The following is a 23,940-nucleotide window of genomic DNA, read 5'->3' as shown; positions in this document are numbered from 1 at the left end:
TATGAACGAATATTCAGAACAAAACCTTTGAGAAATTAGGTTTTTTTTCCTCCTAAAATAGATGTATTATAATCTACAGGAGACCAGAGGAAGTCACAAGTAATTTAAGAGATATTAATATTAACTAATAAACTATGCAATACAAAAATGCATGAAGATAAAGCATGACTTTCTTCCCAAATAGGTGTAATTTGAACACACGTTTCCATTTTAGAAACACAAGAGTGTATTAAGTGTGTGACGGACACGATATTAAACCTTTGTAAACGGTCCCTTTCTGGTATTTAGGAACTTTTAGAATATTTTGAACAAGGATTTGATGAGTGAAACGTTTTTTATTTGGCATTTAACGTGGTAACATGCTGAGAATGTGTATTTGAGTTGCTGTATGGCAGAAGTTAACACAGAATCTGGAACAGGAACGCCTTCAACCGACAGAACAACTGACAAACACAGTTCACACAAAGGAAACAGTCACAGGAGTTTTTTTTTTTACACAGACACTTTTATTGACCTGAACAGATCGTCTGAGACGGAAACCACATCTCAGTCCAATGCTGCTCACAAAGCAACAGCCAGAGAAGACGGGACCAGAGCCAACATCGGTGCCGACGGGCAGAAAATAGAACATCTAGGGACACCCACATATATACATACACACACACACACACACACTAACGAGCTCTATGTGTATATATATATGTATGTATATATATATATATATATGTTCTCTAAATTGTTGCAGTGACATTTCAGGGGCAGCGATGGAAAAGTGACACAGCAATACACACATTCTCTCTGTCACACACACACACACTTCAGCCAGTGTTTAAGTTTGTCGGGCAACGACGACGCTTTGGAAAGTTGTTGCAGTTGTGTTGCAGTTGTGTTGCAGTTGTGTTGCAGTTGTGTTGCAGTTGTGTTGCAGTTGTGTTACAGTTGTGTTACAGTTGTGTTGCAGTCACAAAAACCGTTTGTTCTGATTTAGTCTTCACACGTCTCGGTTATTTAAAAACAGACGTCTAAAAAACCCAGAGTGGTTGCTGAAGCAGGTTTCATGGAGTCTGGTTGAGTAGCTACCCCTCCCACTCATACACTCTCTCTCACACACACACACACACACACACAAACAAACCAGTGAGCTGACCAGGGAAGTTTAAGCACTGCTGAGGGCGTCCACGCCAGGCAGGACTTTACCTGAGGACACAGAGGCAGCGAGTCAGCATCATCATCATCATCATCATCATCATTTAGTAATGTAATGTAAAGCTGAAACAATTACTTGATTAAAAGACTATTAATTGATTACTAAATGAATCGTCAACTATTTTGATAATCAATTAATCGGTTTGAAGCTTTTTTTCCATGATTCAAACATTAAATGCGTATATTTTATTTGTTTCTTTACTCGATAAAACAAAGAAATCATTAAAACTGAATCATTTTGGTTTGTGGACAAACACAAGACATTTGAGAACATCCTTATTTCCAGGTTTGACAAACACTAGCCGACATTTTTATTTTCTGGACCAGTGACTCTATTCGAGAAAACAGTCGACAGATTAATTGATTATAAAAATAATGGTTAGTTGCCGCTCTAGTACAATGTAATATTTCTTCTTTGTTGTCCTGTGAATGAGCATCTTTAGGGTTTTTGAAGAAAGGAAGAAGAAAAAAAAAAAGATAGTACGAGACAAGCACTGATGGTGAGAGTGTGGAGCAAGCGTTTCCATATCATAGTTTCAACTTGTACTGATCTTTAAAAAGGTAATATTTGCAATGACGAGGACAGACAAACACCAGGACATGAACTCAAAGCCTTTTAACCCTCTCATGACCGTCATGATAATCAGGCCGCCTGGATTTATTTTGATTTGTGGCTGTACGACTTTCCCTTTCCATATCTGGCAGTTATTTATTCAACCGTTTAGGAATCACAGTCCTGAGAAGCTGACGGTGAATCTTGTCTGTGATTGGACGCGTGTTCTGAGGAAGTCCTGAGGTTCTACCGTAATGACAAAGCTCTATTTCTCTGCTTTCCGGTATCCATCCATCTTCTACTAAGCTTTATGAGGGTCGAAGGGGTCACTGTTCCAATCTCAGCCTGGACAGATCGCCAGTCCATAGTTTTTGAATTTTCTAGATATCACAAACGGTCTAGGAGTAACAGTAATGAGAAGAGCGCATGCCAAATCCTGTGCATTTACCATGATTTGTGGTATTTCTGGAGTCATGACGCATTGTCTAGTAACCGGGAATATTATTCACTGACATCAATGTGATCTTTTTACGAGAAAACATCAGAAGGCGACGACCCCGGTGACCCGCTTCACAAACACCCTCCTCTTTTTGTCACTCACCCTCCAGCAGCTCCAGGCTGGCTCCGCCTCCTGTGCTCACGTGGCTGACCTTGTCCTCTGTGTTCCACTTGGCACAGCAGGTGGCGGTGTCGCCCCCACCTGGACACAAACACACACATGATTAAAACGGTTTACTTTACTTTTCAGAAGTTCCCTTGATTTACTTTTACAACTGACGAAGACACTACAAACAAAAACCTTCCACGCGTTCTCGTCTTCCTCACCAATGATTGTGATGCACCCGTTTTTGGTCACCTCCACCACTTTGTCCATCAAGTTCTTCGTCCCTTTGGCAAAGTTCTCCCACTCAAACACACCGACGGGGCCGTTCCACACAATCTGCTTGGCTCGGCCCACAGCCTCAGCGTAATGCTTAGAGCTTTCTGCTCCACAGTCCAAACCCTGCAGAGAGGAGAAGAGGAGATGGTTTTTAAAATATGACGACAACACTGTGGAAAAACCGCATGAGATGAAGATAAAAATGTTTCCTCACCATCCAGCCTGCGGGGATGCCAGCAGCGACCGTGGCGGTGCCAGTGGTGGCTTTCTCGTCAAACTTATCAGCGGTGACGAAGTCGACGGGCAGCGTGATCTTGACGCCATTCTTCTTGGCTTTAGCCATCAGATCCTGGACGATGCCGGCTCCCTCCTCGTCGTACAAGGAGGTACCGATCTGACAAAAGGAGAAGGAGAGCAGGGAAATCAAATGACAACTTTACACAACACATGAGACACAAACGTCAGATGCAACTAGAATCTGGAGCAAAAAGGAAAACCAAACAATCACTTTTTAACTGCAAGAGGAAAGCTATACGTACAAAGGTCTAATGGTGGAAATGTATGATTAGAGTGAACATTACATTACATGTCATTTAGCAGACGCTTTTATCCAAAGCGACTTACAATGGAATCAAGTACAATTAGCCAGGGGTGGAATCGAACTTGCGACCATGAGGTCTTTGGTACACAAGGTAGGGTCTTAACCACTGAGCCACTCCACCCCAACATGGCTGGTGTTCAAACACACTGAACTGCTTTCCTTTCACAAGCGTCACAGCAGAGACTGAGAATCACGCACGTACCCAAAGCTGACCTGGAATAAAGAACCTTTTGTGGAACAGATTGCCCAAATGTGCTATCTGGCCATGCAGAGGTTGGTCTTTTCAAAAGTTTGAAGCAATGGCATGAATGACCTGTGACTGACCTCAGACACAATCTCGATTTCACAAGCATGTGTGTGTGAAAGACGCCAGCGTTGATAAAGACACTCAACTTGTGAAGAACCTTGAAATACTGATATTTGACCGTTCTCAGACTCCCCTCACCTCCATGTTGTTGAGGACCTTGAGGAAGGTGAAGGCCATGCCGCCGCCGATGATCATCTCGTCGACCTTATCCAACATGTTGTTGATCAGCTGGATCTTATCTTTGACCTTTGCTCTGATACACGGACAGAAGGAGAAAAACATAAGTATAGATAACAAACACACACACACTGGTTTTTAATAACAATTTTTGCTCCATTTGGGCAGATGTGATGTGATCAACACTGAGGTGTCAGAGTTAAGATGAAAAGAGAATGATGTTTGTCAATTTATTTTAAAATATGACAGTAGATACAGTGAGTGAAGACCTGCCTCATGACAACATATCCTTGTATTATCATAAACGTACAGTATGTGTACAGTACTGTGTGACCTTTCATCTCTGCACACTGTGTGCCGAGCAGAGAGCCACAGATTACATAATAAGCTTATCGTCTCTATTCCAGGACCGTATTCTAACAAGAGGCTGCGGTGTGATGACACCTAGAGGCAGGAGAGGGACACGACCCCACAGTAACAACTGGAGGAAAAACACTCTTCGTTTGAACTCATTAAATGCCTGAATAATCGTTGCTAAATTCATTTTTATTCTTTCTTTATTTGGACTTCCTGGATTATATTTCATACCTCACTTTTGCATTATGCCTGCATCCACACAGCTTCTGTGTGAGTCTCACAGAACGATTCAAAACAAACAGTTCTCACCCTCCGAGGATGGCCAGGAAGGGCTTCTGAGGTTTCTCCAGAGCCATGGCGAAGTAGTCCAGCTCCTTCTTCATCAGGAAACCAGCAGCCTTCTGGGGCAGATTCACTCCCACCATGGAGCTGAGGGAGAGGAAGAGGAAGAGGAGCAGTCAAGAGAGGAACAGAGCTGGGGCAGGATGAAGCAGGGTCATCATCATCGTCATTTCTGCAGGGTTCACCAAGTTAAAATGACGGTGCTCGAGTACATCATGTTTGGATTATCACTGCTGACGACCTGCATGGCTCACCACTGAACCCCGACAGCTGAGGCGCTGCTGCTCACCTGTGGGCTCTGTGGGCCGTGCCAAAGGCATCGTTGACGTAGACATCACCCAGTTTGGACAGAGACGCCCTGAAGGAGTCGATCTCAGCCTGGGAGGCTTTGGTCTGAGGGATGAGAAAGACAGGAGACAAGAGAGAAGAGAGTCAGACGTGGCGAAGCAACCATTTTCTGTCAGTGTGAACAGGTTCTCATCACATCAGCGTTGGCAGAGGCTGATAACTCAGCTGTTATGCCAGCCAAGACATGGATAAGCATATTTTAACAAGCTGACTATAAGTACCTTCACATTAATTAGTTACTGTTGAACATGCATCTGTAAATGTCTTCCATACTTTAGCTAAAGGCAAGTGGACTCGCTTTAGTTTAGTCTATTTAAGAGGCTTTGTGAGTTCTGTGACTGATGGAAAACTGTGGGAATACATGTTTATATACAGTGTACGCTCAGTATTCAGTGACTGCTGTATTGTGGATCAGGTTCCTGCTGCACTTTAGCAGGCAAAGGTCATGACTGTGGAAATGAAGGGCAGAAAAAGGTCGAGAGTGTTCTTCAGTGTCGGGTCACAGCTTGGGGACATTTCCCCCCCGACAAATGATACCGTACTGCCAATCTACAAAACAGCATTAGCGTGTTAGCTGAAGCTCTACTGTGATTTGTCTGCTTCATTTACAAAAGGTTTGATAACTGGAGACACTATTTTAGAACGTGGAATGGTTGAAAACTAGTTTTATGGTGAAATCAGTGTGATACAGTGCTGTAGTACAGTAGAAACCAGACCGTGCAGGACCGCATACCAAGTTAGGACAGAAAAAGCAACACATCCAACCCTGACAACCCTCTGACCTTCAGGATAAATGTCAGCAGGCCGGGGCAGCTGATCCACAGAGGACCAGGACCAGGACCAGGACCAGAGAATCTCGAGATTCTCATGAATAAGAATCTTAAGAGAATCCAAGGTGTTTCTGACAGTCTGTGTGAGACCTCATACTGCAGTACTCCTGAACATGGTGACTCAGCTCTCTCTGAGAGACACTGCAGCTGGAATGACTGTGCATTTTTATCCTCGTGATCCAGCTGTGAGATATTTTTGTTTGTTGGAGAGAGAAAGAAACTGAAGCCTCTCTGGACAATATTTACTGTAAAGAGCTTTTCATTTGCTCAACATGGAATATTTTTGACTGAAATAACACAAACACACAGCTTCGTTGCAACTCATGCCTTCAGTGTCTCTCCAGGTTTGTCACTAAATGTGCAGAGACTGAGTTTAGATATATTCCAGGATCTGTTTACCTTCCACAAGAAACCTCAGAATCATAAATTAACTGGAAACTATAGATTTTTTTGTCTCAAATGGTTAATACGTGAGTACATTTTGGTTCTCTAATGTATGCAGAAGAACATTTTTGGGCCTGAACAATTAACAAAACCGATCCATTGGCTGCTGGAGGCTCACCTTGTTTCCAGAAGCGTCCTTGCCTTTTCCTTCTTCAGCGACATGGAAACGGAGATTCTCCAGCAAGATAACAGACCCGGCGGCTGGGTTAGCGCAGGCGGCCTCAACGTCTGGCCCCACACAGTCCTTCAGGAAGGCAACATCCCTAAGGAGCCACAGAGTTTTATGTTTGCTGTTAATTCATTACCTTTGCAGGATGAAACAAAAACTACAGAACAGACATTCTTGACACTCGGTCAGAGCGTTGACTAACGGAACCATTCATGCATTATTTAGTCCGTGAACTCACTTTCCCAGCAGGGTCTTGAGTTCGGCAGCGACCGGCTCCAGGGAGTATTTCTCGGGCACGAAGTTTCCATCGGGGCGACCCAGGTGACTCATCAGCACAACAGATTTGGCCCCGTGGTCCAGGCAGTGTTTGATGGTGGGAACGGCTGCTTTGATCCTGAGAAACAACGAGCACAAGTACTCAGCTAAAGCATAATCTACTACATTCAAGAGCCATGTTTGAGTGTGAGATGTTTTCCTATGAAGCTCACAATAACTTAACGTACAGTTAAGAACCAAAAGAACAGACAGCTGTAGAGATGAAAGGCACTTTACCTCTGGTTGTTTGTGATGTGTTTGTCCTTCATGGGAACGTTGAAGTCGACCCTGAAACACAGTAAACTGCATTAACACGAGGAAACAGACAGACAAAAGAGGTTTGTAGTGTGTTGATTTTCAACTCTGAATAAAATATGATGCACTCACTGACACCAGTGCAGAGGTAAACAAAAGTCCTTTTGTCCCGGCTTAGCTTTATGCTACCTGTGAGACCGGTGGGCATTCATGACTAATTTCCACCTGAAGAGTCTCTACTTACCAGTGCTCTGTGAATGACTAGTCAAGATTTCAACCCCTATGTGATCAAGTTATGTCTTGACTCATTTTCCAGAGGGTTGGTAAACCCCTTTCACAATTATGTCTACTCTCAGAAGCAGCAGAGTTACTTATACACAGCTGCTCTTTCCCACAGAGCTGGTTGTACATTCAGCTCAGCAGTGATGTACGTTCACTGCTGCATCCCGCTGTACTCCAGTCAGTTACATAACCACTCCCTCCCGTCTGTCTGTCTGTGGACCTGATGCACCGAGACTCATGATCAGCCTGCACACACACACACACTGCATACCAAACACACGGCCATTATCAGCATTACTTTGTCTTTGTCAACAGTCTGCAGCTCGGTTCCTCAACAGCTGATGAACATGGACAAAAGGGACGTCTCGTTTGAACTCACAGCTAGGTTATCTAGGATCACATTTTTTGCTTCAGCTTCATCTGTTCAGTTAAACTCAACCGCTGATGCCAACAAGGCCCTCCGTGTTTTTGAACTCCACAAATGTAGCTGCTTAACAGATTTGTGAGGCACTGCCAAGTCTCTATAGCAACACACCACCTTCCCTCTTTACAATTCTGAGCCAGCACCTCCCCTTGTACCGTCAATAACTCATACAGGCTGCATGCTATGACAGGCCCTGTGTGTGATATGATGTAATTCAGTGCAGTACACAAAATCTCAACCTTACAACACTGAGTGGGGGGCTGCTGCTGCCGCTAGTGAACCTTGTCCTATGCCGACTGTTGTTGCACCACCACCACCAGGCTGAATGAATCAAAATGGCTCCTCTGACATTTCCACACAGGTGTCAAGTTCAAGTGCAATTCTCTTGCCAAAAGCCTTTCATGATTTGTCACAATCACATCACAAATGTAGATGGCAGAACAATACTTTTTACTGTCTTTCATTGTGAGTTTAATTGAGTTGTGTAGTTATTTAAACCAGGGCATTAAAACTTGAACTTTTCTGATTGTGGCCACAATTTTAAAATGAGAGATTTTCTTGCTTTTCCTCAAAAACATCAACACTGGGCAATTGCTTTGGGGATTTTAAACTGCAGCCATCATTTAAAGGGCCCTGATACAGAAATATGGGGTGATATTTGCTTCGAATTGAAAAAAAAGGAACAGAATCACTGGAAGAATAGTTAGTTTTCGTCATTTTACCTAACTTGTCTTTGCATTCCAGCATGTCTTTTCATGTTTTTACATGGCTTTTATTTGGTAGACACTGCCTAACATTTAATCCACTTTCAACAACACTGCTCTCGAATCATATCTTTGACATTTTAAAACACCTTATTCGTCTTGTTTTGTAGAAAAACATCTTTATATGATCATCTGATGGACTGGATTGCTGCACTGATGTTGGTTAAACAGATTTAATGTAGGACACTTGCAGCAGTGATTTCCAAATTCGGGCTGGGCCCTACAGAACCAGCACAGGGGGAGGTGGGGCAGTAGATGACCAGGGACAAAATAAATGAATGGACATGATTCCTGTTTCAAACATTATGTCCTTTATTTTATTACCCCCCCTTCAGCCCTTGTTAATAAGTGATATGAACTCGTCCTGGGTGACACAGCAGTGACTGCAGTGATGTTAGCTGCATCCATGCAGCATCCCCTCACAGGCACGTAACGTTAACATGGATGGAAAACGTGACAACCGACGAGTTCACTTCCTGTCTCTCACATACCGTCGATATCACTGTTCTGAATCTTCACACCACACTAGTCAAGGTAAAGTAAAAACGGCTCGTTAAGTTAAGTTTGGGGCTGAAGTTATCAAACGTTAAATAATCTAATTATCGATTAGCGGCGACACAAGCTAGCAGGTGATAGCACCAAAAAACCGCTCACCTCATGACGACGCGCTTCCCCTTCACGTCCACTTTGTCCAGGGTGAGTTTGTTGGACAGAGACATGATGCTGGTTGGTTCTGGTTCGGGCTTAGTTGGGTTTCTCCGCTTGTTGCGACTGACCGGCTGCTGGTTAGACACCGAGTGACAGCGTTGACCTTAGTGCGGAGCGTAGACACACTGGCGGGGCGGGGCAAAGCACCCACCCGCCGTACGTGATTGGTTGCAGCGTGAGGACAAACTTGCATTTGATTGGATGGGGTTGATGTCAGTTATCTGACGAACGCAGCAGTTCCGCTGTTTGTAGTCCATCGACTGTCATTCATTCACGATTTTAAAGTTGTTTTCAAACAGTTTGACTAAGTGCGAACATGAGAATGGGAAAATATTGTAATATTTTTGTGGTTTTTCCACGTGAAATACAACGAGTGTGTTCAGAGCAATAATAGCAGTAGTAGCACGAGGACAAACATTGATTCAAATTTATATTTTCAAGGACATTTTGACAGCTCCACGCAACTTTCAAGGGCTATTTGAGGATTCTAGGGTTAGGGTTAAGGAAAGAGGACAACCAGTGTTTTCCATCATCTTTAACACTGCCCTGCATGATAAAGATGTCCCCAACCTGTTACTTCGCTGCAAAACCGTAGTGAAATGTAGTGCATGCATGTCTGATGAAATGTTGGCAACCACAAAACATTATGACATAATTGTAACTAATACGATCAGCATTCACACCATAGACGAAACAATCGGTAGAATCACATTTAATTTATTTCGACAAAGTAACATGTTGGAATCAGTATTCAGTGTCTATTATTCATCTGTACAACAAGAGGGCTTATTGGGTGAGACATAAGTCTGTCATGGTGGCTCTTTATTCCTCGGTCTCTCTCCATGGTTTGGGCATGACCTTTCCAACTGGTGACAGATACCAGACGATGCCAGTCTGTGTCAGGACCTGCACAAAAAGGTAGAAAACATAATATAATCCAAAAATATTTTTTCACGTCATCTCATTGTTCAACTTGTTCTAAAATATATAAAGCCAAACACTTTTTCATATAAAATACACATCCAACACAAACCTTCCTTACTTAAAATATCTTTAGCAATATATGATGCATTATTGTAGCACTTATTAAACAAATATCTTCATCCTGTGAGTGGACTCAGTACATATTCAGTGTAGTATGCTACTGAACATACTCCTATTGCCCTCTTGTGGTTAATCTTAACTGATGACTAACAAGGACATTTACCTAATTATAAGGTCACATAATGATGTTGTTATGTTATTTATTAAAATATATGACTTAACACATTTTACAGAAGATTCTCACTATGTTTGAGGAAATCTACACAACCATCAGTAGAAAGAAAATGTAAAGAAACACCCGACTAAGGTTTCCTCTTACTCTGCTCCGTCAGTGATAAAGTCATATAGAATGTTTCTGTACTTTTTAGGCAACCAAGAAAATGCTAGAGAAGATCTTCCATGCAAATGTGACATTTATGTTGAACATTAATACATTAACTTTGACTTGTGCCACCACAAACATTATAAAGATTTCCTGCATTGCTACAGTTCACCCATGCTTCAGCTTCATTCTCCAACAATGAAACACTAGGGACATCTGTTGCATTCAACAGTCCTAGCTTACTGATAAAAAAACCAAACACTCTCTTTGTCGTACTTGTAAACAAACACAAAGTTGCACTACTTACATATGACCACACAGCCCCGCAGAAGGCAATCCCACCAACCATCAGGCCATTGCCATACTTGTAGTGGAAGTCCTTACGGACAGAGGATCCATGCCTCACCTGCCGCACTGCCTGACCTGCGTGACAACAATAAAAATTGACTCTGTAATGCATACATGAAGCTAAATATAATCCAAATACATACAAATATAATAGAATGCAGTAGAAGAAGATTTTTTAAAAAGTGTAATAATTCCTTAATTGTGTAATTCATTGAGACAATGGTGCCACAAATTCACTGGTACTAGCTTCTATATCTGGTAGCCAGCAGAACTTAAGGGGCAGTTTAACCCTTTTTTTTTTATCCACTTGGTCAAATGAAGAATAAACTTAAAATCATTATGCTGACTTTTTTTAAATTTCAGATCTTTTACTCACACAAATGGACAGAAACACAGGGTTTTTATTTTGTCATAAAGGAGGTGACTTTGACATCGACTTTTTGTCAACTTAATTTTTTTTTTAATCGAACTTCCTCTGTTGTTGTGGGAATGAGACATTTATCTCAGATGCACTATCGGATATGTCTGAGAAAGTAGTACGATCCTTATCTTGACTTCTCACGGAAAGACACACATACTGAAATACTACCCTTATACACAAATACACTACTATTTAGTAGTTTGACTAGGAAAAACATAATTAAGACATTTTGTTTACACACCAGAGTGTGATTGAAGACGTATAACGACTTCAACAAGGAAATGCTAATGTTAGCTGGCAACGCAGGTTGTTAGCACACCGCGGTCACCAACCTAATAAAGGCCGCCCAAACGTAGACATAACTTAAATCTGCCGTATTGCATATACACACAGACGGGACTTGTGTGTATGTTAAATATATACTTACCGGTAACGTTGATTGCAGCTTTGGCAAACCGGTACATCTTGCTTCGCCTTGTGTGTTCAGTTACCCTTGAAGAACGGAGGTCCAATATGGCCGACGCACGTACACATTCAGCGGATACGGCAATATGAGCATGCGCAGAGGAAAACTACCGTGACGTGCACAAATATTCAGTAAAGTACAACTACATGTAGTTTTTATAGTTGTATGTGTATGTAATTAAATTATTACAAATCAAACAGAAATACAAAAACATCTATAAAATATGAGTGTCAGTGTATGTGAGTATGATATAAAAGGATCATAGACGTTCTGTCTACCACCGTGTCAGGATGGCCGAGTGGTCTAAGGCGCCAGACTCAAGGATAAGCTCCTTCCGCTTGAACGGGACTTCTGGTCTCCGAATGGAGGCGTGGGTTCGAATCCCACTTCTGACACATACCTTTTTTGTTTATAAACAATGTCAGTGAATGCCAATTGCATCGTTTTCAGTCCAATCTAATCCCGTTTCTATTTATAAAGCACATTTTAAAACCACAGGGTGCATAAAAGTGCATGATACAAATCAACAATAAGTGAGCTAATGAGGGCTAAAAGACACACATAAAAGCCAATAAAAGAAGCATTTAAAAACAATAACGAAAATAAACACTGTGTTGAAACAATATTTAAAAACCAGAAGTGTGTGAGAAACAGTGAAAGCTCTGTTAATTAATTTTTTTTTTTTTCCAATCCAGTAACGCATAGGGAGCCAGTATCAGTGTAATGTACTCACATGTCAGTAGATGAGCAGCAGCAATTTGAATAATCGATCTGACCAAGCTGATAAAAACTACTTCAGTCACTGCACTGATTTATCTATTAACTTTGAGGTCACTGTCGAGTTTGACTCCCAGGTTTGTGACAGAACTTTTAAATAATGGCTCAATGGGCCCAAGGTTGTTCAGATGATTGTCTGAATCAGTCTTCTCATTAAAACTAAAGAAATGTACTGCCGTCCATGACAATCCAGTGGTTACTGTGGTCAAATATTAACAAAATATGAGTACAAAATGCAGGAGTTTTACTTTTCATGGTGGCGTGTGTAAAATTTCAGCAGCATTCATTGGCAAAGCTGCATGTTGCAGATGAAAATAGCTCTGACTTCACCCTTCCCTTGATTGTATGGTATGGTTTAAATGTATAATGTTAGAGCTACAATGTAATGTGTGTTTAAATGCACTTTTGTAAGTCGCTTTGGATAAAAGCGTCTGCTAAATGACATGTAATGTAATGTAATGTAATGTAAGATATGCCAAAATGCCACATCAGACATATTTTTTTATAATTTATTCATGTACATGTATATGTATATATATGTACACACTTGAATTATTTTGACAATGAATGTTTGGTCCATAATAATGTATATTTTTTCAGTCAGTCCCTTTTTAACATGTACATTATTTTCAATACACGGTCAGTCAAAACATAATTATCAGACACAGAGAAACAGACAAGTCCTTTTATGGTTTTCTTTATTAAATCACAATACCAGGATTATATCAGTATACCACTATTGTTATATTTAGTTGCACATTTCTCCTTCTGCGTTTGACAAAGTGTTTTTGTTTCAAAGCCTGAAATGATGCGATTAAATTAGCAATAACTGCTTTTACGCCTCGACTGTTGACAAACGACGGCCGTGCGTTCAGTGATGTTTGTGAATTTCATCGCACGTTACTTTCCTCCATCAAAAAACATTTTAACACAAAAGTTTCCTCCTCCTCACTTCCCCGACAATAAAATGGCAAATATGTTTACTTAATAATAAAGTCACATATGGAGACTGATTTCAGTCGTCAGTCTCCACACAAACTGCACTGCATACAGCAAACCTGGATTGTCAGAGTGAGAATTACAAATCATCAGTTCAGCAGACACATACACGTGTTGGAATGTTACAATCAACTGAATGTCATTGTTCTCATAATCTCATATATACAGTAACTACTAGTAGTGAACGTGGTAAGATTGGTGAAGATGAGGAGTAGTTAATGAAAACGTATTTGACGAATGGATTTGACATCAAAATGTTGTATGCCAGGACTTTGCTAGAACTTTTTCTACAAAAGGTAGTAAATAATTATAAGCTAAGCAAAAATCTTGGTCAAAAACAGAAAATTAAACAACATGATAAAAAAGCAAAATATAAACCTGAAGGTGAAAAACCACTTGATTTTGACTCCTAATGAATTATTTTTCTTCATTTTGATTCAAACTAAGTCATGAGACGCTGTTAAGTCAAGCTGTTGTGGATGAAGGAAATAAAATGTGCAAAAACAGCAGCAATTGCAACAACGATGACATCAGAGCTGCAGACGGTGGATCTCATTTTTTTGAGGGCTGTTATTGACGTGCACTGAACATAATAATGTACTTTTCTCTTCAGACTATTAACCAGACAATGGAACCATCAGCAGCTCTCTCATACGTGCTTGATTCTTAGAATACACATGATTATGTCGACAGTAACTCATCTGGACTCTGACAGCACTGCGTGTTCTCTACTATTATTGTAGTGTGCCATCAAACCTTCACATAAACATAAATGGACATGAAGAAATTCAGGATTTGTAGTGATCCAAAAACACTAGAATGTGTGTGTGTGCATATATATATATGCGTGTGTGTGTGTGTGTGTGCGCGTCTCTGAGTGGCCCCAACAGGAAGCGATCAGGATCAAAGTCAAAACATTAAGGCATCTTTAATTTTTCCATCTTTTTGTTTGTTTTTAATTCTTTAGTCCACCTTTTTGTCTTTTCCTTCCTCGTCATCTGTGTACTCTGTGGGCTCCTCTCCTGGTTTCAGAAGCTTCCCGATGTAGTCATACTTTACTGTAATGGAGAAAAATAAAGAGATTAAGTGAATCAGTTTGGGTGGAGAACACTGAATTCTGGCACAGGTGCAAAATATGTCCAGTGGAAACTGGAGCTGAAACAATCACTCGATTATAATTCGATTACTAAGTAAATCGTCCACTATTTTCATCATCGATTAATCTGTTTGAGTGTTTTAAAGGAATTAAAACAAGTTTTCTGATTTTTTAACTTCTTCAATATGAATATTTTCTAGTTTCTTTGCTCCGTGTGACAAAGAAAGACATTTTTGGGTTTTTGGACAAAAGCAATACATTTGAGGACAATCATCCTTTCCAGGTTTGACAAACACCAATCAACATTTTCTGACATTTTCTGGACCAAACGATTACTCGATTAATCGACAAAATAATCGTTAGTTGCGGCCCTAGTTTAAACTATTTATATCTTTTTTTCTGGTTCTCCCATTTGTGGAATTTTAAGTAAAATGTGTATTTACTCAGTGACACAGTTAAATATTTACATAGCAGTCGCTCAGAAAGCAAAATTGTTGCAACGATAGATAAATCACTCACTACTTCCAGTGATTTGATCAAGTTCTTTGGTAAAGTAATGATAACCATGGTAATAATAAGTGTATTTATGGTCCAGTACAGTTCTATGTCCACTTACGGGTGAACTGGGCCTCCCACTCGGAGAGGCTCTCCTGCTGCATGGCGTTCAGGTCTGAGAGGTCATCGTGTTCGTCCTTCAGCGCGTCTTTCTCCAGGCAGAACGTAGCCAGACCTCTGGACGCGTCTCTGCCTGCAAACACTCCGTACGGTCCCTCTGTAAGACAGACGAGACGAGACCGTTTACATCTCTTTGTGCTGCATAAAAAAACTCACAAAACCCACAAAGCAACGTTTTCTCAGAGAGTTTTCAACAGGAAACTTGTTTGAAAGTTTGAAACGTGGTCTGAGCAGATGGAATGAGACAGGGCTGCGACGGGCTCTTTTTATCATGCAGAAGACAATAAGGGATGTGTTTTCTTTTTTAGTTTTAAATGATTCAAATGTTTTATTGTATTTACAGTGCTTAAAAAACTTGTTTGACATTTAACTCAAAATGTTATTGTTATTTATTTGGCAAATAACAAACTGAATTCACCTTTTTATATCTAAATTTGAGACAGAAATAAATCAAGCATTAACATTCAACCACTTAAACTCACTTTTCTGCTCAGCAATGCAAGTAAATAACCATAATTTAACATCTTAATCAAGAAATAATAACGTGCTTTACTATTTTTTTGAAAATGTGTGGACAACAATAATATATTATATATATATATATAATAACATTATATTGTGGCATTTAAAATATCATTCTGGTCAAAGAGCTTGTACATACTGGTGTATTAACCATTAGAGAAACATAAACACATATTTTGATAATTACCAATGCAGTTACTTAAGGGCAGTTGTAGCTTTTGCACCATTCCCACCCTAAAAGTGACTAAATACACAACTGGCAGTTTGTTAACATACACTAAATCTGCAGTATTTGTAGTCAAAGGCTGCAAACCTTTAATAAACGCCCAACAGCAAAACGGATGCAGCATTTCAGTGTGTGTACAGTCAGACAGTGAAAAGTCAACAACAGTCAGATACCATGTTGGTCAGAGGTCACAGCCTGAGATAAGACTAAAGCACAGAGGTGTAACTCCGAGGCTCTTTGCAGCGAATAGAAATGTGAATTATGACACAGAAGAACAGCAAAGTACAGCAGGAGCTGTATTATTCTCATGAGTGGCAACAATCTCAAGATTCTCTTCAGTGTAAAGCTTAGGTCTGTTCTGGTGTCACAGGAGTCTCGAGGTGAGTCTGTTCCGATGTATGGAAAGCTAATGGCTCAGTGTTTAGCTACAGTGGTTCTCTATTATTGTCTGTCATGCCCCCCAGAGGACAGAAATGTTTTTGAGAAGTACTAGTTTAGCAGTAAACTGGTGTTTTTTAGTTTTTTATTGTCGGCTACACTTAAACTAATACAGCCCTACCCACAGCACACACACAAAAGCAAACTTTTAAAATACATGTTGTGATGTTAGTGTGACTGAAGTCATACAGTCAGTACAGTACAGTACATTGACCTGGAATGAGGACAGGTGAATGAATGATGAGGACAGGTGAATGATGAGGACATGTTGTATATATTTTTCGCAATAATATTGTCAATTGCAATTACATTTCCTAACATTTTCACATCGACCCACGCCGCCTGTAACTTTTGTAAACATGGCGACGATCAGGCCATCTTCACGAACTGTGTTTGCTGCGTGGTAACTCATCTTCTCGCATAGACGATCTCTGCTTTCAGGGCCACAGCAGACAATCTGTTGTGAAATACGATCTCAGATACCAAAGTGAAGGGGGCGTGGCGTTAGCCCAGAGCTACAAAAAGTTAACGGAAATATGCTAAATGTACCGAATTATGCTCGATAATGTCACCGGTTACATGCTACCGGATTGTGAAAGGACACATACTGACACACGGTGGCGTTGACGTGATAACGGGAGCGAGGACGCGGAACAGCTGCTAACGTTAACGTCTCACCTGGCCCGTAAAACTTCTTTCCCCGCGTCACGTCGAACACTTTGCCGTTCACAGCCATGAGGATCCTGGCGTTGTCCAGTCCGTCGTAGGGCTTCAACTCTGCCAGCGTGAAGTCTCTCTTCTTCAGTCTGGGCAGCGGTTGCTCCACCTCGCCCAGGTCCGGTTGTCTGTCCCCGCGGAAGATCTTGTACAGGAGGAAGAGGCAGAGGCTGAGCAGGGTCAGGTTCAGCGGGGAGGTGAAGATCTCCTGAAGAATGCCCGCAGAACTCGCGTCGCTTCCCTCTGCATCAGCCATGTTGGCTCCTCTCTGGCTCTGAGCAGTGTGTGAGTGCGGGGTGGGGACGCGTGGATCTCACGCATCCCTGAGCCAATCCCCGCTGCAGCCTCAGGGGCAACGGTTAACTCTCTGGACCAATCACACTCGCGATAAGTAAAATGGCGTGGCATATAATGTTAAACCCTCACAATTTATCATTTTACCCTGCACTTTAAAACTGTATTAGTATTTTGGAACCCTTCAAACGTATCTTAGTAGAACAAATAAGGTCTGGAATAGCCCTTTAAAAGTATATTAGTCAGGAAAAAGTAGTATTTTGGAAGCCTTCAAAAGTACATTTGTAGAACGAATTGGGTTGGAATATGCCTTTAAAACTATAACTAGTAAAACAATGTAGTATTTAGTATTTTTTATGACAGTAAGATAACTCTCATATTTAGGTGGAATAAACCTCAAACCCTTCTAGAAGCGCATCTGGCATTGCAGGAACATAACAACTCTGCCATTACTATGTGTCAGCAGACTCTACTAAATCAACTGGTATTTATTACACTTTAACACCAGGGATCACAAACTCAACCTGGGGGTAACCTGGGGGCCATTTCGTGTCCATGAGCATCATCACAATACCGCAATAACAATACATAATTTTTATATCTGCGATATCTGTGACGTCATTTTCACTACTGAATTGCAGATAATTATCTGAAATTGTAGTTTGGACTATTAAAAATTACGTCAAGTAAATCTGTAACGGTAAAAGTTAAAAACGAGTTTTCTCTAAATACTGACGACTCATCCAACCTTTGGAATAATGGTTACGTAACTTCCGGTAATTGTGTCATGCTATTCGGACACTTCCGTTCCCTAGAAACCGCCTCTCTCGCCTGTGGTTCCCACCCAAACAAACAAAGCTCAGTGTGATATTCACTCCCCTCATAAACACAACTCCGCCTGCATTGCGGCAGCCAGCACGTCCCCTGTCCGTTATCTGGATTCAGAGAATGGAGCTCTTGTAAAAACCACGGACGATGTTCACCGTGTCTGTCTGAATTATTACCTCACTCAACGACGTGCTCGTATTTTCTCGGTAGCGTTGCACAACAGTTGTGGTGAGGTAAGTAAGGCTAGCTAGCTGCCACTGTCTGTGCCCGGACAGCAGAGGCTGGGCAGAGATGAGCGGGTTAAAACAGGTGTGGTAGCCACGGATAACGACCTGACCTCCCGATAGAGTTTCTGGAAATCCACGAGTACAAACTAACAGCAAGGTGAGTTTTCTCTCTTTTATAAATGGTGTTGAAATTCGCTAGCTTAGCCTTCATACCCAAGATTTCCAGTCATGCTTTTGACTCCTGGTTTGACCATGTCATAATGACACAAGCAAAGTGAAGCATAACATTTAACCCACATGTAATACAAGAGTCAACGCAATTATATAGGTATGTGTGCACAGTTCATTAACGTTATAATAATGATACTCACCAAACCACTTCTAAAACACAAGGTGTTTACAGGCGAAATCTTTGATTAAAATAGTATTCAGACACAATATGACTCTTCTAAGTTTACAATAAGTAAAGGCCAGTGCCGTTTACTAAAGTGTGGCAGAGTTTGGATTTTACAGTGGTTTCAATATCAAAGATAATCATCATCATCATAATAATAATAATAATAATAATAATAGTAACAAACAAGAAAATAACTGGCATGGTCACAATGAATAAGCCAATCTGTAAAGGAAGTGTGAATTATACCAGTCACACGCAGACACGCATGTCAGTGAAAAGATTATTGACCTCATTTGTCATCATTTAAACGTGTAATGTAAAAATCAGTGTGAAAAAGGGCCGTCTCAAGCTCTTTTCCCATCTCCTCAACAAGTAAAAAGGTTGAATTTGACATGTGTTTCGATTAGCACACGCTTTGTAATGATTATTCAAGTTCAGTATTTGGTTACATGTTGAAAAACTAATCTCTACCTTTTGTTAACTCTCTGATCCACAGTTGTATCAGGCTTTTCATCTTGTTTTGCTTTGAAAACTTTGATTTTGAAATGTCAGGATCCAGCTTGTGTTTCTGAGTACAGGCATGTGTCTGCTCTTCCTGTAATATCAACCTACTTATACAAGTTCTTCATAACCTATTAGATAATTATATTTAAAGTAATAACCTCCAGAGTAACTTCCTGCATGGTTTCCATTCTGATGTGGTAACAATGATCACCTCATATTTTTCTAACAGGTCTAAGTGGTCAAATCTGGTCATGTTGCGTCTCCCCATTACTTTGAGTATTTGAGTGGCACAAGGCAACATTTTTTGGACCTTTACTTTGAACAGTTCTTGATTTTCACATCACTTTCTCCAATAAATTCTTCAAAGTCTCCCATCTGAGATCAAAGTCGTACTTCTAAAAAGTTTCTATCGTTTATATTGTTACACGTCGTAGGAAGAAATGCCAAATGTTGAAGTGATAATTCTGTTCAGTATTGACACTTTTACTCTATGCTGGTAACGTTGTCATCTTTCTTTCTGATTCTAATCTTGATGTCATAAATCAAATTCTTCTTTGATCTTCAGTACTTGCCCGACTGTCTGAAATCTAATAATCAATCTGAATGTCAGCAAAACAGAATTTGTGTCTTTTCCATCAGACATTCTGCCGTCTGTTACGTTGTTGTTCGGCAGCAAATTCAGTTTGATTTAATATTTGTTTTGTTTTTTCCATCCAACAGTCCTTTAGTGAAGTAAACTAACCCCCGTCACCACTGCCTGCTGCTGCTGTGGTCTCCAAACTGTCACTATGAGTGCAATTCGTGTGGATGCCAAGGTGGTGATGCTGGGAAAGGAGAGTGTGGGGAAGACCAGCTTGGTGGAGAGATATGTTCACAATCGCTTTTTGGTTGGTCCATATCAGAACGTGAGTGTCAGCTGCTCTCTTCTTTAATTTCCATGTCTGATTACCTTCCCTTTTTTTTTGCTCTCTGTCGCCTCAGGGACATTGTGCAATTACTGTGTGACCGTCACTCTGGATGCTGTTATTTATATATTTAACCCTAAGCATGCTGTTCGTAAGAAGCATGACATACAGTGTCTTCATTAGTGCACATTTAGAATGCGGTCTGTGAAAGGATACACATTCGCCCACAGTCTACACAGACACTTAGTCTTTCCATCTAAAGCATTTCCTCTCTCGGTTCTTTCCGCCCTTCAGACTATTGGAGCTGCTTTTGTTGCCAAACCAATCCAGATCGGCGAGAAAGTGGTGACTCTGGGAGTATGGGTGAGATAAAACGCTGCATCATACCAGTCTAATACAGTGATTTTGACCCGTCGCTCGTCTTCTCTTCTCAGTGGTTCTTATTTTCTTGCTCTTCTTCCACACAGGACACAGCTGGATCAGAGCGCTATGAAGCTATGAGCAGAATCTATTACAGAGGAGCCCGGGCAGCCATAGTCTGCTATGGTAAGCTTGCATCCACCTCTTGTCTTGTGGTATCTATGGAAACAGTTGCCCCTTCTTCCAAACTCTTGTGCTCTGTGATGTCACAGAGGCAATGAAACAATGTCAACACAGTTTTTGTGTTACTAAATATTACATAAATATTGCATAATTGCAGCTGTGATTAGCTTCTGTCACGCTTTCTTGTCACCTTTGCTCCAAGTTAGGGAAGTTTGTCTTTTTGAAAATAGCTGGTGGCATTTCCCACTACATTACTCACACTGCTGTCATGTTTAATTTTGTGTCCTCTTTTAGGTCAACACACTACCTGCTTCTTTAACTTCCTGTATATGTGCTTAGTGTTTTCTTTTTCCTAAAAAATATAAATAATAATAACAATGAAATGGTTAAATCCCCAAATATATTGTGACACATTTCTACCCGTGGGTAAAAATACCCATCTTCATTTTTGTACTTTTTTTTTAAATCTCTTTTTGTGGCGTACTTCTTGCACAGATTGACACATTTTCCTGTTGCACAAGTTTCCCTCAGCTATGTTTTGCTGTTGATGTCTTGTCACGGTTGTGTTTTCATTCTTCACGCACAGACTTGACGGACAGCAGCAGCTTTCAGCGAGCTCGCTTCTGGGTGAAAGAGCTGCAAAACTGTGAAGAGGTGAGAGAGAGACTGAAACACTGTGACCGTGTCCTGACGTCATCATAGTGATGTCACTTCACAACTTAATATTTGGTGAAGATACCAAACATTTTCTATAGATTCCTTACGTCCACGATTGCAGCGATTGTCTATTCTGAGAGTTGAATTTATGAACCACGTCAGTAGAACAGCTGTTTTTGTGTCGTTTACTCTCAGCACTGTAAGATCTACCTGTGCGGCACTAAAGGTGATCTGATTGAGGGAGACAGAAGCGTGCGCCAAATCGACTACCATGACGCTCAGGACTTTGCTGAAGGTAACAGAGTTACTTACGTAGACGTTTTTGTTTTTTTTACTGGAGAATAATTCTAAAGGAAAACTGCTCTTCTTGCATGTCTGTTTGGATTATTAACATACAGGATTTTAGCTGTTTCATACCAGCTCTTATTGTGATAAAAAGTACAAAATAATCATTTTGATTATGTATATTTGTATATATTAAGCACAGCTGTAAGGTGCTGGAAACGTTTGAAAGTAGTCCTTGAAAAGTGCTTGAATTTGACCTTGGAAAGTGTGCATGAACCCTGACATGAAGACCTACGTGCTCATCTCTCTGGTGTTTGTTTGATCGCACAGAGATCGGAGCGCAGCATTTTGAGACCTCGAGTAAAACTGGGAAAAACGTGGGTGAGTCACAACTTCACTCATCTATAAACCACGTTTAACACAAGTTCACATTCACATCGTAGCAGCAAAAAGTACCGAGGCGAGGTATTGAACCAATATTGAAACTCGTCGTAGAACACGTGTGGATTTTCATACCGGTTTGAAATGTGAACAAGATACGGACACGGTCCAGATTATTTTCATTATAATCCTCCAAACCAGCTAAATAAAGCTGTTGTGCAGTACAGATTAACTGTAGGTGTGTGAATGTGATTGAATCTCAAAATAACGCAAAGTGACCGCTTGTTCCTCTGCTTTTCAGACGAGTTATTCTATAAAGTTGCCGAGGATTACAACAACTCAGCGTTCCAGTACATGACAGGTGAGTACGTAATTACAGGTCATACTACAGCCAGCTGTCAATCATCTTAGATTTGAGCTGCTCCTGCACCTCTTAAGCACACACATGGACATTTGATCTAAAAATAAAAGATGAATATTGGAAGTCTGAAGTCAATCTCTTTGTCTCTTTCTGCAGAAGAGACTGGAGTGGATTTGGGCCAGAAGAAAGACTCTTATTTTTACAGCTGTTGTCACAACAACTGATGCTGGAGCAACTTGAAAAGTGAAACAAGTGGAAAAACGACGGCCTTCTCTCAGCTGGAGTCAAACGTGGGCAGGTGCTGGATATCTCTGCTCTAAGTGTGAAGGAGGAATCCGACCGTTCTCATAATACCTTGTTATTAGATGTGTTTATTTCTTTTGTGCCATAAAGAACAAAAGGATCCACTGTGACTGCAGCGGTTACTGAGCTGGTGAGGGATTTTAAAAAGCAAACGCTTCCACTTTTCACCCACATGTGTCCCATGTCCTTACCTCTGTGCGCGGTGACCTGTGACCTGCAGTAGTGAGGAAGTTAATGACGTTGCCTGAAAACAAGGATCCTCTTGAGAAGCCGATGCTGTTAGTTGTGGACACAGTGCACTCCAGGGTGCTGAATGCTTCGTTTACAGTAGTTATTTTTTCTTTTGTGAAGCTTTTTCGTCGTCACGCTTGCACACTTTCAACGGCACCTACATGAACGGATGAAAGAGGAGAGGATATTTATTAAACACAGACTTTATTCTGATCATTCTCAGCCGTACTTTGTCGACTTGAAAATGGAGTATGTTAACGAGTGTTATCTTTATAAAAGGTCTTTATATGCACATGGCAAATCACAGGACCATGCATGTGTCCAACCTGAGGACGTCTGTGGAGCTGTGTCTCACCGCTATCACTACATTTGTCACATGACGCCCGTGGATGTACGCAGAGCTGATGGGGATGTGACCGGCGAGCCCCAGATCCACGTCCGTCACACCTGGATTCTTACAACGGCAGAGGAGTTACAGACAAGCTCACAGTGAAAGGACAGGATTAGCTCGGCATCGTTCCGTGATGTATCATTAGCATCATAAGCTAAGCTGACACGTTCAACTCTAACTTAAAAACTCTGAGTGGAAAAGTTTCCCTCAGCTGTGGCACAAAAAACACGTTATTGTACAAATCATCATCATCATCAGAGTAACATTTACAGCTCTCCTCAAATGTCCTGTCACTCATTTATTGCTGCCAGTTGTGGGGAAAATAAATGGACTCATCTCAGTTTCTCCTGCTGCTGCTTTTGTGTCGTCGTGTGAGTAAGTCGACATTTTTGAGCACAATATTTTTTAACTGAAGAGTGTTGCAGACAAACAAATATGCTAAAATAAAACCTGTGGAAACAACGTTTCGAGGCTCGTTTTATTCAATCGTGTCGGGTTTAAAACGGACGTTAATGTAACTTTCAAAAAAAACATTCAAGTTTATAACTTTTAATACTCGGTAAGGTTGATGTGTTTGATCACATGTACAATTTTAAAACTAGCGAGCTACGTTTGACGAC

General features: G+C 40.9%; 4 protein-coding genes and 1 non-coding gene across 5 annotated transcripts; 2 read left to right on the top strand and 3 right to left on the bottom strand.

Moving 5' to 3' along the window:
• Positions 1 to 483: 483 nt before the first annotated feature.
• Positions 484 to 9,084, bottom strand: pgk1 (phosphoglycerate kinase 1). Its single transcript, XM_044042875.1, has 11 exons — positions 8,909 to 9,084; positions 6,767 to 6,817; positions 6,453 to 6,608; positions 6,164 to 6,308; positions 4,713 to 4,816; positions 4,391 to 4,510; positions 3,686 to 3,800; positions 2,854 to 3,033; positions 2,585 to 2,762; positions 2,361 to 2,459; positions 484 to 1,197 (listed from the first exon to the last, which is right to left on the bottom strand). Exons 1-11 carry the CDS (start codon positions 8,971 to 8,973, stop codon positions 1,157 to 1,159), a joined length of 1,254 nt encoding a protein of 417 aa, XP_043898810.1. The 5' UTR covers positions 8,974 to 9,084; the 3' UTR covers positions 484 to 1,156.
• Positions 9,085 to 9,663: 579 nt separating this feature from the next.
• LOC122779259 (cytochrome c oxidase subunit 7B, mitochondrial) lies at positions 9,664 to 11,626 on the bottom strand. The gene is made up of 3 exons (XM_044041430.1): positions 11,525 to 11,626; positions 10,636 to 10,751; positions 9,664 to 9,868 (listed from the first exon to the last, which is right to left on the bottom strand). The coding sequence occupies exons 1-3, from the start codon at positions 11,559 to 11,561 to the stop codon at positions 9,785 to 9,787; spliced, it is 237 nt and encodes a 78-aa protein (XP_043897365.1). The 5' UTR covers positions 11,562 to 11,626; the 3' UTR covers positions 9,664 to 9,784.
• A 221-nt stretch (positions 11,627 to 11,847) lies between these two features.
• Positions 11,848 to 11,958, top strand: trnal-caa. The gene is made up of 2 exons: positions 11,848 to 11,885; positions 11,913 to 11,958. It is a non-coding gene; the product is annotated as a tRNA-Leu (tRNA).
• Positions 11,959 to 13,021: 1,063 nt separating this feature from the next.
• Positions 13,022 to 17,316, bottom strand: pgrmc1 (progesterone receptor membrane component 1). Its single transcript, XM_044042865.1, has 3 exons — positions 16,975 to 17,316; positions 15,052 to 15,207; positions 13,022 to 14,397 (listed from the first exon to the last, which is right to left on the bottom strand). Exons 1-3 carry the CDS (start codon positions 17,267 to 17,269, stop codon positions 14,303 to 14,305), a joined length of 546 nt encoding a protein of 181 aa, XP_043898800.1. The 5' UTR covers positions 17,270 to 17,316; the 3' UTR covers positions 13,022 to 14,302.
• Positions 17,317 to 17,393: 77 nt separating this feature from the next.
• On the top strand, positions 17,394 to 23,782 carry rab24 (RAB24, member RAS oncogene family). The gene is made up of 9 exons (XM_044042864.1): positions 17,394 to 18,519; positions 19,984 to 20,168; positions 20,463 to 20,531; positions 20,636 to 20,714; positions 21,298 to 21,365; positions 21,564 to 21,663; positions 21,984 to 22,034; positions 22,336 to 22,395; positions 22,552 to 23,782. The coding sequence occupies exons 2-9, from the start codon at positions 20,052 to 20,054 to the stop codon at positions 22,617 to 22,619; spliced, it is 612 nt and encodes a 203-aa protein (XP_043898799.1). The 5' UTR covers positions 17,394 to 18,519; positions 19,984 to 20,051; the 3' UTR covers positions 22,620 to 23,782.
• The last annotated feature ends 158 nt before the right edge of the window (positions 23,783 to 23,940 follow it).

This window comes from Solea senegalensis, linkage group LG13 (genome assembly GCF_019176455.1).
Source record: "Solea senegalensis isolate Sse05_10M linkage group LG13, IFAPA_SoseM_1, whole genome shotgun sequence".
NCBI classification, from domain to species: domain Eukaryota; kingdom Metazoa; phylum Chordata; class Actinopteri; order Pleuronectiformes; family Soleidae; genus Solea; species Solea senegalensis.
This window is presented reverse-complemented; position numbering and strand designations above follow the sequence as displayed.

What these genes read in the sequence shown, in the direction of transcription:
- LOC122779259 (XM_044041430.1), bottom strand. Translation starts at nt 11,561, where the DNA reads ATGTACCGGTTTGCCAAAGCTGCAATCAACGTTACCG. An exon ending in AGCTGCAATCAACGTTACCG is followed by an intron (nt 10,752 to 11,524) that starts GTAAGTATATAT and finishes GTTGTCACGCAG; the next exon opens with GTCAGGCAGTGCGGCAGGTG. An exon ending in GCGGGGCTGTGTGGTCATAT is followed by an intron (nt 9,869 to 10,635) that starts GTAAGTAGTGCA and finishes CTTTTTGTGCAG; the next exon opens with GTCCTGACACAGACTGGCAT.
- rab24 (XM_044042864.1), top strand. Translation starts at nt 20,052, where the DNA reads ATGAGTGCAATTCGTGTGGATGCCAAGGTGGTGATGCTGGGAAAGGAG. An exon ending in CGCTCAGGACTTTGCTGAAG is followed by an intron (nt 21,664 to 21,983) that starts GTAACAGAGTTA and finishes TTGATCGCACAG; the next exon opens with AGATCGGAGCGCAGCATTTT. An exon ending in TAAAACTGGGAAAAACGTGG is followed by an intron (nt 22,035 to 22,335) that starts GTGAGTCACAAC and finishes TCTGCTTTTCAG; the next exon opens with ACGAGTTATTCTATAAAGTT.
- pgrmc1 (XM_044042865.1), bottom strand. Translation starts at nt 17,269, where the DNA reads ATGGCTGATGCAGAGGGAAGCGACGCGAGTTCTGCGGGCATTCTTCAG. An exon ending in AAAGAAGTTTTACGGGCCAG is followed by an intron (nt 15,208 to 16,974) that starts GTGAGACGTTAA and finishes TCTGTCTTACAG; the next exon opens with AGGGACCGTACGGAGTGTTT. An exon ending in GTGGGAGGCCCAGTTCACCC is followed by an intron (nt 14,398 to 15,051) that starts GTAAGTGGACAT and finishes TCTCCATTACAG; the next exon opens with TAAAGTATGACTACATCGGG.
- pgk1 (XM_044042875.1), bottom strand. Translation starts at nt 8,973, where the DNA reads ATGTCTCTGTCCAACAAACTCACCCTGGACAAAGTGGACGTGAAGGGG. An exon ending in AGGACGCTTCTGGAAACAAG is followed by an intron (nt 4,817 to 6,163) that starts GTGAGCCTCCAG and finishes CTCATCCCTCAG; the next exon opens with ACCAAAGCCTCCCAGGCTGA. An exon ending in CAGCCTGGAGCTGCTGGAGG is followed by an intron (nt 1,198 to 2,360) that starts GTGAGTGACAAA and finishes CTGTGTCCTCAG; the next exon opens with GTAAAGTCCTGCCTGGCGTG.